At 35.6% G+C, this 14,058-nt stretch overlaps 1 protein-coding gene across 5 annotated transcripts in view; it reads left to right on the forward strand.

Moving 5' to 3' along the window:
* Positions 1-14,058, forward strand: part of LOC128744369 (cGMP-dependent 3',5'-cyclic phosphodiesterase-like) — a 120,568-nt gene that overhangs the window by 41,622 nt on the left and 64,888 nt on the right. For all 5 annotated transcript variants that reach the window (XM_053841331.1, XM_053841332.1, XM_053841330.1 and 2 more), the window contains exon 4: positions 13,954-14,049. In XM_053841331.1, coding sequence (XP_053697306.1) covers positions 13,954-14,049 — 96 coding nt within the window. The remainder of the gene's footprint in view (positions 1-13,953; positions 14,050-14,058) is intronic.

Genomic DNA, 14,058 nt, shown 5'->3' on the forward strand with positions numbered 1-14,058 from the left:
TTTACTATTGAGACATCAATTTCAGTTTGCTATGCTTCTGAAAAATAAAACTGATGTTAAATAATTTCGCTATTCTTTTCGAACATTACTAGCAGAAAAATAACGCTACCCTTGAAAATGAACAACATTTGTTATCTATACTTTCTAAAGAACATACCACATACCACAATAGATCAAAATAATGGTCGCAGTGGTCAAATCTTCCGACAAAAAAAAACCATAACTAATACCATAACTAATAATTTGGATACGGTACCCAACCATTCTACACATGGGTTTAGATTGTAAGATAGATGATATTTACGGTTAGAGGGCCCTATTCTGTAAGTCACGTCGAGTGTCACTTTGCTCGGCTAGTCGACTTTTGGTATTATGTAAGTCATACGCGACCCGATTTTGTCGAGTAACTCGACTGAGTCCACCGATAAAAAGCTAGTGACTAAACGGTTAGCAAGTGACGCCTGAGCGAGTTTTGTTTTGGTCGTGCATTGAGTCGCTATGTTGCCCGTTCTTCTTGCACTCGCCACTCTACAGTGACTGAGTCGAGCCGAGTTGCTCGACGTGACTTACAGAATAGGGCCTACAGTATATATCCAATTAATGCGGGATAGGATAAAAGACATTTACCAATTGTCGAAATTTAAATCGCTGATGAGCTGGCGATCAGCAATCATTGCACAGTGGTCCAGAAACGAAAGTTAAGTGGAAACTTACTTTTGCGGCTAAGCGTTTTATAATAGCTCCCTACAATGTTCAGCAAAGTTGTCCAACTCTAAAAGACAATTAATGCGAAATCAACGACTAAGTTCCAGTTTGGCTTGTAAACACATAATCCATAATAACTTTTTATAAGAAAGAGATAGAAGGATAATTTCTTCGACAAAGTTGTAGCTAAAGATTATATAAGTAACTTTGCCAAAGACATAGTAGGCGTATTTTTAGGCGTTTCTAACTTACAGGGTGTTTTACAACAAGACCTCTCAAAAATCACTTTTTTGCTGATTTCTTCAAATGCAGTGGTTTTATTGCATCATAATGTTTTGCAAAGTTGGTTATCTTATCAAAAGACATATTTTTGTAGAACATTGTATGTTGAAAACTCATACGTATAACGAGTTCTAACGTTTTTCCTGCGTTTTTTTAGTCTTTTTTGGAATAGAATATCTCAAAAAGGGGCAAACGAAAGAAATCAAACTTGGCCGTTTCTGAAAGCTTGGAGTTTTATCTCAAACATATGTGAAAATAAAAAACTGGTTTTTTCTCTAACTCGAGTAATTTCAGTTTAATTATTTCATGTTTGACCATTTTCTACTATGCAGTATTTTCCAATATCTTCTTGAAGACGATTAAAGTCAACATGTCAATAGTAAAAAAGAAATTTGTCGTATCTTGACACAATTTCTTCTGATTGTCACGTAAAATAGTCTTCGAACTCCAGATATGACATCAGTTTTCTATCAGCACCAGCTGTTTTTGATAAATATCTATCTTTCAATTTTCATTATTTAGCAAATATGCTCAATCTACCATCAATAATGTTTTAAAATCAATTTTCAATAAAAAAGCAAAAAATATTGGTTTTTTCATACGTAATATTGTTAACTGTTATTTTAGTTTTATGCCATTTTTTAGCAGGTAAGTATATCAAAACAGGCAAAGAGGTAAAAGAGAAAAAAACCTTTAGATCCTTTTCGAACTTCAACCACCACCATCAGTATATCGTTGATTTGGAAAAAAAGCGTAGTTATTTATTTGAGAGATTCAATAAATGTTTTGTTTTCGAAATATTTTATTATTGTTAGCAATATAATAATTTATCATATTAATAATTGGTTTGCGCTTGGTGGAAGCTCCAGAGTACGTGTACAATAAGAACGATTTTGTATTGCAATGACTGGATCGGACGACAGCAGGAGGCGTTTGAACACATCCTACAAATTGGCAATCCGGTTAAATTTTCTGACGTGAAATTCCCTGAACTTACAAATACATTTATTTCGCGTTTCCTGTACCTCTTCGCTTCATAACCCTATGAGTTGTGCCGTGGCCTTAATAATATCTGCGCCGTGTACTAACATTATATAGCTAATATGGAATTGAATGGGAAATAATCTCCTAAACTACCGAATTACTTTCACGAACATTTTAGATACTGATTTAAAATAACAGTAACGGTACCCTCAAATCTTTTGACAAAAAACTCCAGGACTCTAATAGGATTTGCTTGAAAATGTTCCTCCTTTTTTACTACGATCATAGTCATGTTCCTGTTCCTGAATACGTATAAGACATTAATTTTGAAGACTTCTCAACTTTCTGACACTAAAGCAATTTAAAAGATTACTTTAGACTAGAATCAGAAATATCAATATAAAATTTAATTTCATGTGCATATATCCGTTATAAAAACTTATTTGATGAATATTTCAGCAGTGGTTCGAAAACTAGCACAAGGTCAAAAAACTAGATCTCTAAACTTATCCGGAGTTCGAAGACTATTTTACGTGGCAATCAGAAGAAATTGTGTCATGGTACGACAAATTTCTTTTTTACTATTTACATGTTCAAGAAGATATTAGAAAATACTGCATAGTAGAAAATGGTCAAACATGAAATAATTAAACTGAAATTACTCGAGTTAGAGAAAAAACCAGTTTTTTATTTTCACATATGTTTGAGATAAAACTCCAAGCTTTCAGAAACGGCCAAGTTTGATTTTTTTCGTTTGCCCCTTTTTGAGATATTCTATTCCAAAAAAGACTAAAAAAACGCAGGAAAAACGTTAGAACTCGTTATACGTATGAGTTTTCAACATACAATGTTCTACAAAAATATGTCTTTTGATAAGATAACCAACTTTGCAAGACATTATGATGCAATAAAACCATTGCATTTGCAGAAATCAGCGAAAAAGTGATTTTTGAGAGGTCTTTTTATAAAACACCATGTAAGTTAGAAACGCCTAGAAATACGCCTACTATGTCTTTGGCAAAGTTACTTATATAATCTTTAGCTACAACTTTGTCGAAGAAGTTATCCTTCTATCTCTTTCTTATAAAAAGTTATTATGTATTATGTGTTCACAAGCCAAACTGGAACTTAGTCGTTGATTTCGCATTAATTGTCTATTAGAGTTGTACAACTTTGCTGAACATTGTGGGGAGCTATTTTGAACCACAAAAAACTTTCCACTTAATTTTCGCTGCTGGACCACTGTGCATTGCAATGAAAATTAGCAACATTGATTTCAAGTGCGATTTGAATCCACTTTATATTCAATTTCAATTGCCACTTTAAATCCCATTTCAAGCCCGATTTCATGTCTAATTTCAAATAAGGCCATTACAAATATTTTATAAATTTTTTGTCCTTCCGGTGTTGGGCAACTGAAGGGGTGGGGGGGGGCACTTAGTGTGCGAAAAAAAAGATTGTTTTAATCGGGCAGAATAAAATACGTTTTAGGCATTTTTAATTAAAGTTTGAACGTAACCAAATCATGCAAAACCCTACAGAACAACGACAAAAACAAAAGAATTTTTTTTGCCGATTTTCGAAAATTTCATTGTTTGAATTTTCGTTTCTGTTCCGTGCTAGAAGCGTTAACTCCACTCGTACACTCATTTTTCGAATTCTTTAGGTTGTAGAGCAGTTAATTGATTTTATAAAAAATATTTAACTTTTATCCTGGGAAGAGAAAAACGATGAAGAAAACGAGGGTAATGAGAAAGAAAATGAGAACCAACTTGGCTGAGAGGGAGCAAAACCGGAACAAAAATGAAAAACAAAACGAAACATGAATACGGGAGGAGTAAAATTGAGAAACAAAGACAGAAAAAGAACAAAAATGGAGAAAAAAAAGTGACGTGACAAAAACATAATAAAAGAAAGAACGAACGAATATACCAAAACGAAAAAGTAGAAAAGAAATCAATCAAACAGAAAACATAAAACGAGACTGGAAAAGAAAAAAAAACAGACCATGGCTGAAAATGCCCAGAAACGGGACAGAAATAGAAGAGAAAGAGTAAACAGTGGCCAGATATCAAGGAAAACGAGAGAAAACGTCCGCGTATAGTCATATACAAGTAGATAAGAGAGAAAAAAACACTACCGGGGGTGGATTTAATTCGAGACTTGCTGCATGAACGTCGGCAACGTACTGCTTCTATCACACTGACAGAGTAAATAACAGTCTATCTACTCGGCGGTGGTAGAAACAAACAGCAGTCATACAAATAATATCGTCGTTTGGAGGAAGTGTGTGACGCATATACGAGGAGAGATTGGATAGGGAGAATAAAAGAAAATTAGGTATTAGCACAGACAAATAGACGAGATACTCGCATTAATTCCATTCAAAAACCACTCATTTTTCAAAAAAGCAACATGGCGATACAGCAATGCTTGAGTGTTGCTACGAAAACAGGAAAAGCAAATCAAATAGGTTATGAAAAGATACAAAGACAAGACAAAAAGTGAAAGATGAGAAAATGGTACAGAAAAATAAGAAAAGAAAAACAGGAATAAATGACCAAATAAAACAGTAAAACTGGAGAGAAGAAGACAAAAACATGAAAAAGAAGAGAAGAAAAGAAGAAAAAAAGGAAACAAAAGAGAAGAAAGAAAAAAGTAGAAAGAGCAGGACAACTAAAAAAAGGAATAGAAAAAGATTAAAACTGCAAAAGGGAAAAGGGAAGAGAAAAAATGGAAAAGAAAATTACAAAAAATAAATGACAAGCACTGAACTAATTCAAAATAAAAAAAAATAGACAAAAACAAGTAAAACGGAATGAATAACAAGTGAGTGAGAGAATGAAGAAAAGTGAGCGTAAAACACAGAAAACGGGACAGAAAAAAAGGAAAAACTCTACTAAAAGTGGAAACACAGAACTTGAAAAGAGAAAAAATAAACAAAAAAGAAATTAACGTCCAATTTCAACTTGTATTTATAGCCTCGAGGTTAATTGCAAATTCAATTTTATATCGAATTTAAAGTTTATTTCCAAATCCAATTTCAAGTCCAATTCTAAGTCTAATTAAATTCAGAATTCAAGTAAAATTTCTAGTCCAAATCATTCTGATTTTAAGTTTTATTTTCTGTTCAGTTCAAAATAAAGCTTCCAAGTCCAAATTCAAGTCTAATTGCTTGTCCAGATCCAAGTCTACTAGGGTATGATGCTGCTTCATCGTAATTGCCTATTCCCGTCCTATCCAACACAAATTATTAAAAATATCAGCAAATGCAAAACTAGTTATTCCCTAATATTTTAGTTTGTTGTCTATAATACGCGATCAATCAAAGTGAGCTGAGATCTATATAAATCCTTTTTATCATTAAAGAAGTCCTACCAGCCAAATTTCCTACGTTTTTTCGTGTGACGAAGAACAAAATGTCGACTGATCGTTTTAATTTCCGTCATTCATAAATGAAAATAACTCATGCAAGGCATTGTCATTATTTTACAGAAAGGAAAACTTGCCTGACCTGCAGAAATTTTACAGACTAACATACTATCTAATCTATCTAATCCAATTTTAACTATGATCTAATCCAATTTTAACTATGATTTTAAATCCAATTACACCCCCGAAAGCGCGGAGTTTCAATCTAATCGGTCGGTATTTTTGTGATAAGTTATAATAGATTCGCCATTCTACGATTAGGCACTCATTTTTCCAGATCATAGCTTTCCTCTGAAAAGTCGGGTCGCCACCTTTTGTTTACGTTCGGGGCGGTAGTGGTGAAGTGTATTTCTCGACCAACATGTCAAAAGTTCCAATGTGCAAATGACAGATTCTCTTTGCGTCTCCTCTCTTATGCCTATTACAGCGGCATAAATGCATTTCAACCCAATCTTTCTTAAGATTAGCTGGTCGTTTCATGCAAAATAGACGCATTCAAGTGCATTTATGCCATCGCGATAAGCTTAAGAGAGGGAGGAGACGCAAGGAGAATCTCTCATTTGCAAATTAAACATTTTGAAATGTTGCTCGACAATTGTTCTAGGAAATGTTAACAAAAATACAACGTTGATCTATGGCAACCATTGGCGGAACTAGCGCTCATTTCTAGGGGGGCAATTGCCCCCGGCATTTTTTCGACCATTTTATTTCCCTGGCATATTAAAATTAAATGTACATTGATGCATGGAAACTTTAAGTAGTGATGCATATAAAAATTACTTTCAAGTTTTTATTATGTAAAGTTATCTAACTATAGTTTTTCCTTAAATTTAAAAATCCAGCTTAATTTTTCTAGGGGGGGCTAAATCTAAAAGGAATATTTATCTTTGTTTCGAATCATTAATATAAATCGACGCATAATTTATAATTTATACTACAAAAATATTGCACATTTCATGATTGATTAAATCATTAATTGAAACAAAATAAAAGCTATTGACAGCAAAAGTGTTTCACCAATATAAACAATCGAGAGCTTTCCGTAGACAATGACTGCGTTTGCCGTCATTAAATAAACAGTACGAATATACCTATAAATTGATTCTTGCAGTACGATGATGGACACGTGAATGCTTCTAGCTCTCCACTAGCACAGACCCATCCATCAATTACCTTTCTTTCATTGGAAAATTACTGCCCTACCCCACACACGCACACACTGTGTAGAAGTCTGGTGTTTTTTTTTCGCTGAGCTCGATTCGGTTCTCTAGGCGGCGCTTTTCCTTGTGTGATTTATTGCTCGGATCCGGCACGGTCTCGTTTGGATAAGGTCGGTCGCGTAGGGGAAGTCAGCTTGTTTTTCGATAACTCGAAATAAGAGTTGGGAGGCTTTTCTTTGGCGCATTTATTTCGCAGGATGTATTACCAGAGATGAACAACTTTTCGTCTCAACGATTAGAGTTTTTTTTAATGTAATGGAAATGTTCAAATCAGACCAACTTTCTCCCTTATCTCCTACAGTAATAAATTCTGTTCACGAGCAGATCCAACCTACAGTATCACAATGCTTGACGCACAGTGGTACCATGCGCCTCCTCTAGAAAATCAAAGAAATTAATATGTGGTGACAGGACAAACATTTCACAATTAAAACAGTTAATGGACAAAGATACAATTATTATAAACCTTTTTTGAGATGCAACTTGTTTACATTAGTATCTCAATTTTGTCAACTTTTTTATAAAGTGTTTTGAATGTCCTCAAATTAATTTAATTTTAATTTAACTTATGAACAACTTTTTCGTCACATCACTCCTCTGTGCGACTTAGCATATACAAGCGGGTCTCTACGTATGTATATAGTGAACATTCGAGTTTGTTTCCGCTAAACCACTACCATCGGTCATCTACTGAGTGAAGCACAAATTGACATATCGCCCCAAAGCATCGACGATTGAGAACAACACCACAACGTACCGTCCGTCAAGGTGGCTATCGAGTGATGGAAGTAGGTATTTCCATTCGGTTGGCTCGGCACACTTGTTTACAAACACGGAACAGCTTAGGTTATTCGGTTACACAAGACGATATTTTGTCGGTAAAATACCGGCACTCCAACCATTTGTGGATTAGGTGTATCTGTTGTTAGCCACACGCGCTCGCTCACACCCAGGCATAATTCGGAAAACCGACTTGGAAGAAATTTATGAAGGCGGACGAAAGAATTTACGGCGCATTTCCCCTTGGGTTAATGCACTGACAACAATGTGCAAATATATGTGGAAAACTATGAGAGCATATGCCCCTTTTTCTTTATTGGGAAAAAGATTTATGAGCTGTTCCTTTGCTTTATGTGGATGGTGCTTAGAGAGCAGGGGAATTCTTTCAAACTAATTAGATTCATGTGAATAGCAAATTGATGTTTTGAACGCTATCGAATATATTTCGAAGCGTACATTAGTAAATTACAATCAATTGAGTCGAAAATTAAACCGTATTATTGAATATCCAAGCCAATCAAAGGTCACATTAATTGGCACACTAAAATATAAGCTGCCTAGTTAGAAACTGTAGTTTTGCGGTACGCATCTGGGTCTGAATTATAGCAGCGAAATATCTTCGTTGCAGGTGGAAGATTCCATTGTTAGCTTAAACATGTGAAGATGCTAATGATGCTAACGATGTTAATTCAATTCATTCGTTCACGCTATGCTGAGAATGGAATTGAAGATATAAGCATAGGTTAACAAACCGATCGAATGTGCAAGTCTAGGTAAGCTCTTCAAGGCATAATTCAAAGCGTAATAGCGAACTTTTATCGAATAACAATTTTCCCTCGCGTTTTTTGGTTGAGCAATAAAACTTTAACATGCGTTTGAAATTTTGATGCGTACTCAGAACATACAGTACTCAGAAAATCAACTTTTATGACCCATCACAAAAAAAATCAAAACCCAACAGTTAAAAAACAATTAATTTTGACGCAATTCTTTTTTGTCAAAATAACCGCACTCAAGACTGAATACCTCAAGGAGGAAGATCTAAAATCGATTGATTCGATTGATATCGAAATCACACAAGTGAGAAAGAAGTGTTGAAATCACTCAAAACACTGTGTTTGATAGCGTTTGACTTGAGTTTTTCCAGCTTGAGATTCTGCTAAACTGCTCAAGCACAATTCATTTGATTATGTACTAGCTGACCCGACAATCTTCGTATTGCCACAAATTAAATTGTGTTGTACCTAAATCTTGAATCTCGGATGACCTTTGTCACAATCTCGAGTTTTGCAAGTTTCTGAGGAGTTCAACCTTAGATAATTCATTTTGGCAGTTCGGTAACTTTGAAAATATGGGTAGTATAATACAAAATTTTTCATTTTTTCCTCATAGTGAAGTAGAAAACAACTCCTCCTATTGCTTAGCCTGATAAAAAAAATAAAGCGGATATTTGTATGGGAGCACCACCTCTTAAGCGGGGAGGGAACTCTAACTATCATAAGAACCTTCCCAGGCCCCAAAAACCCCTGCGTACAATCACGCCAATCGGTTCAGTAGTTTCCGAGTCTATAAGGAACATACGGACAGACAGACAGTCACTATCGCGTGTCGAGTGCGGGTAGAACGGGTAGTATTGCGGCTCGATGAATAACCAGAACAAAGTCATCTTAGGCGTCACTTACTGACAGTAGAGTCACTAGCTTTTTTGTGGTTGAATCAGTCGAATTGCTCGACAAAATCATGTCGCGCGTGAATTACATAATACCGAAAGTGGACTACTCGAGCAAAGTGACATTCGACGTGACTTACAGAATGGGGCCCTATTATTCTGTTTTTTATTTTTATTTTTAATACATTCTGGCAATACTTTGACATGTTTCAGTTTTTGATTTTATAAGTTTCCGGTAAAAATAAAGCAATAAAAATAATTATTTTGTGTTTTTATCGACGTGACGATACAACTTCGAACAAATCCTGAATTAGCGGAAAAATCATTTGGAAAAATATTAATGAGCAGTGATTTTTTTATGTTTCACGTCTGCAGAAGTTTTACCTTTATTAATTGACAAAATCTAATACAATTATCGCCCTATTCTGGCTGTAACGAAAACCAGGCCCCTGACAGGCCGTTATGTTTTTGAAGTAATCGCAGCTCGCTTCCTATGTGCTTTACTGTAGCTTTAAACTGCAGCTGAGCACCCAATGCACACACTCTTATCCGGAACAGGATTGGCTGTGGACCCGAAAAATAAATTGGTGTTACAATTTTAGACAGGTGTTTAGATTGGTGTTTACAGATTTTAGTGCCCTGTTTAAGGGGGGCCCTACTCTAAAAGGTAAAAAATTATTAATTTTCGTAAAAAAAATTCGGATGCTGAAATTAAAGTTAAGTATGGATGTTCTGGTTATTTATTAAGATACCCTAGAATCTCTTTTTACGTCCATTCATTTTACTTGATTTCGTTTTACGTCACTTTTTTTACGTCCGAAATTTGAATTAACGTCCTCTCGTTTTACGTCCAAAATTTGAATTTACGTCCACTTTTTTTACGTGTAAATTTGAATTAACGTCCTCTCGTTTTACGTCCAAAATTTGAATTAACGTCCTCTCGTTTTACGTCCGAAATTTGAATTTACGTCCTCTCGTTTTACGTCCAAAATCTGAATTAACGTCCTCTCGTATTATGTCCAAAATTTGAATTAACGTCCACCTTTTTTACGACCGATTCTTTTTACGTCCCGCCAATAGTGGACGTAAAACGAGATTTGCGTGTATATTTGAAGATGTATTTTGTATTTTTTGGATGCCAAAATAGTGATTATTATGCTGGTAGCAACAGGGCGCGTGGATGCTCTCTAGAAAACAGTTCCTTGCTGGCAGTACGTGCCAGGAAGCAACGGAATATCGAAGGACGTTCACTGAAGTCGCTTTTTAGCGGTTTTTTTGACGCGGTTTGTTTTTTACGCGTCTATTTTTAGGCGAATTTCGGAATTTACGTGATTTCTTTACGCGAATTTGGGAATTTACGCGGTTTTTTTAACGCGAATTTCGGAATTTATGCGGTTTTTTATGCGGGACGTATCCTTCGCGTAAAAAGTGACTTGAGTGTACTTCAGGAATGATTTTGAAGCTTTAGGTCAACACGTAAATTGTTACGAAGCGGTTTTTGAAATTTCGCAAAATTACCAAAATGGCGGCAAAGTTTCCAAAAGGAAGGAGTTTTTTTCATTAAAAATCGACAATTGAGAGCTCATAAAAAATCATAGAAAAATTGAGATATCAAAAAACAGTTACGTAATAATTTAGATAATTCATTGTTACATACTGAAAAAAAAATCAGGCAAATCGAACCGCTAGATTCTGAGATGCACGTACCGCCAGATGAAAAATATGATTTCAAGATGCACTTCCCTTGAGGTGACCCCGTAAGGTGAACGTAACTTTTTAACGAGATCAGATTTCAGAAAATCTTTTTGCCTCTCGGAAATGCAAAAAAAATAAAATTCGATTTTGAGACTTTCCAGAGTTGGGTCGCCCCTTAAGAGGGCATCGTACTTTTTACACCACATTTTTGGCCTTATTTCAAATATTTTTTTCTCGATAACGCGGAAGGCGAATTGATCCGGGTTTTTTGCATTCTAAACATTTTATTTTATACTAATATTTACAATTTTGTTTATACATGGGTACCTCTTCCCTCCTCCCCTGCAGCTCCTTGAACATGATCATCTGAAAAAAACATGAATTGCGGTACCATGGATAGGCGATCGGGGGCTTATTCGAAATGAAAAATTCAAAAATGACATGAAAGTACATTAAATTATCTTATCTATGACCCATCCTTTTTTTAAAATTCGAACACTTAGCAAAATGGCGAACATTCAAACATGAAAGGGAGTTTTTTAGCCAAAAAACTGACTTTAAACGTTTCTAAAAAACACATAAATTGCAATATCGAAAAAAGGATGGGTCCAAGACAAGATAACTTTATAAGCTTTGAAACAAAAAAGAAGATAGAGAATGTCCCCTTAAAACCGCCACGATTGACTGTGGCAAATTAGTATATAAATGTAAGCGAAGACTCAAACAAATTATGCCAAATTGCGTTCAAGACAAGGTATAAATGTATGACGCGAACAATGCTTAATTGGATGAACTGGAAAACTTCGATATAAGCCAAAGATGGAAAACATGACAAGCACCAGTAACATAGTTACATCTCATCTAATATTATAAGCGCCTTATTCTATTTATAACCAAAACCAGACATATTTTCGTGAAAAGCTCACAGTGCTCACTGCTGACTACTGACTATTCACTGCTCATTACTGACTGCTCACTACTCATTACTCATTGCTCACTCGTCACTGCTCACTTCTCACTGCTCACTACTCACTGCTCTGCTCAACTCAGCTTAAATTCTGCTTTTCTCAAATGGTAATCAAGTTGATGTCCCGAAAGTAATCTTATCTCATATAACTAATAGTGAACGTAAATATGTAGAACTCCAGTACTCCCGCTGGAAGCATAACTGTCCCATGTTACATTTTGTCATTTTCGACATTTTGTTGTCTAATGTTATAATTCGATATATATTTTTCTCATTTTCTCATTTTCGTGTTTCGTAGCATGGGACAGATACGCTTCCAGCGGCAGAGTACGCCTTGATCAAACTTGTCATACATGTACCCTGACATAAGGCCACTGTGGGTTAACAAAAGGGGAGAGGTCCAAATAAGTAAAAGAGGTTGCGTTTGTCTTGCATTTGAACCGATAGTAGTTGCGCGAGTGGCTTAGAGACAATAATAGGGGAGAGTCCGGAAGGGGAGGCACTGAAAAGGATTTGTTGAATTTATTTCTTTTCCACGATTGAAATTTTCGGATAGCTATCGGGGAAGATTATGGGACAGAAGGGGGAGCTGACTAAGGGGAACGCAATAGAGGAGGGGGAAGGAACATGAGAATATATGTATGTATGTTTCGCCAAAAGTCAGGAACACCTGGATGGTTCTTAATCAAACTTTACCCACATGTTTCTTGACATAAAAAATCATGTGGGGGTTGACAGAGAGAGGATGATCCCTAAAAAGGAAGTAGACTAAGCAATGAGGGTGCATTTATTTTACATATGGATCAATAGCAGTAGTATAAGTGGCTGAATTAGAGCCTGAAAAGGGCCCCTCCCCCTGGTCGTTGCCAAGGGTCAACATAAAGAAAAAAGGCTTTGTTTGTCTTTACCATTATAGGAATTTCCGGAGAGCAAATAGATACATAAGTGTCTGCGTGACAAAAGGGGGAAGCTGCCCGGAGGAGGGACTAAGGAAATGTATGTATAACGACTCCGCTGGAACACCTGGACGGTTCTGCATAAAACTTGTCACACATGTTTTTTTTTGTTTAGATTATAGTTACATCAACCAGTTTTGGGTCATTCGTGACCTCTGCGGGGTTGGGATTTGAACCCTGGTCCTCAGCGTGAGAGGCGTGATTGCTAACCACTACGTCGGAACTAACTCCACATGTTATTTAACGACATAATAGAATCAGCTCAGGGAATTGACTAAATGGGGAGGGTTCACCTTCTAGGAGGGGAAGATCAAAGAAGGAAAAAAGGCTTTATTTCACTTACATTGTAAGGATTTTCGCAGAAAAAACAGATGTATAAGTGGCTGTGGAACAGCAGGTAACAGCTGACCAGTGGAGGGAGGGGCTAGTGTTGTTAGTAAAATAAAAAAGAAAATCTTTGCTTGCTGCATTTTAGAAGTTTCCGAAACGAAAAGCACAGATAAAACGCAGCAGCACGGTCGAGCAGGTCGAAATTATCAAAGTTTTGTGGACCAAACATTTACGCAAAATGGTAACAATTCTGGAGTAACCCATTCGACTATATAACATAACCAACCTGAAACTCGGTAGTTTTTCCAAAATAAAATGCACTATTATTACACTGTTAATATTAATAGTAGATTTTATTCTGATTTTTTTTAATTTCAGGTTTCGTATTTTACTAACACGCCAAAAACTTCAGCCCAGTCGGGGCAAAACGCTCTACTATTATATCTTCCGCATACCTGTATGCTTATTAATAGTAATTATGGTGACTTCCTCTTCTATTTTACATTATAAACTGATGTGAATCATATAAGCTTCCTGTAATGCATAAATCCTACGATAAATAGAAAATACATGACAGTGGTGCGTTATGCCCTGACTGGGAATTTCACCTTTAGTTCCCCTACTAGTAAGAAAGGTACCAAAACCAATGAGTGGGACACAGGCAATCTATAAAGTTTGACAGCGATACCACCCCCCAAGTACAAACTTGATGAAAAATAATGGAAATAACTTAACGGAACATGAAGGAAACGGAATAGGGTGCATAAAAATATTATTGAAAAATACTGTGAAAACAGTCAGGGCAAACTCATTTTTTGATCTTTAATGTAAATTTTTCTCAAGACTAATACATCACATCAACATTATTTAAATTACGTATAAAAAGAGTAATTACCATGCTAATTTCATGCGAACTTTTATTTTTACTTTCAGATCAACACAACTCATTTGAAAAATGAGAACCTCCAAAATGGATATTCATTCGTCATTGATGATATTAATAAGGACTTTTCGGAAGTTATAGAAATGGTATGTTGA

The sequence above is a fragment of the Sabethes cyaneus genome, chromosome 3 (genome assembly GCF_943734655.1).
Source record: "Sabethes cyaneus chromosome 3, idSabCyanKW18_F2, whole genome shotgun sequence".
NCBI classification, from domain to species: Eukaryota; Metazoa; Arthropoda; class Insecta; order Diptera; family Culicidae; genus Sabethes; species Sabethes cyaneus.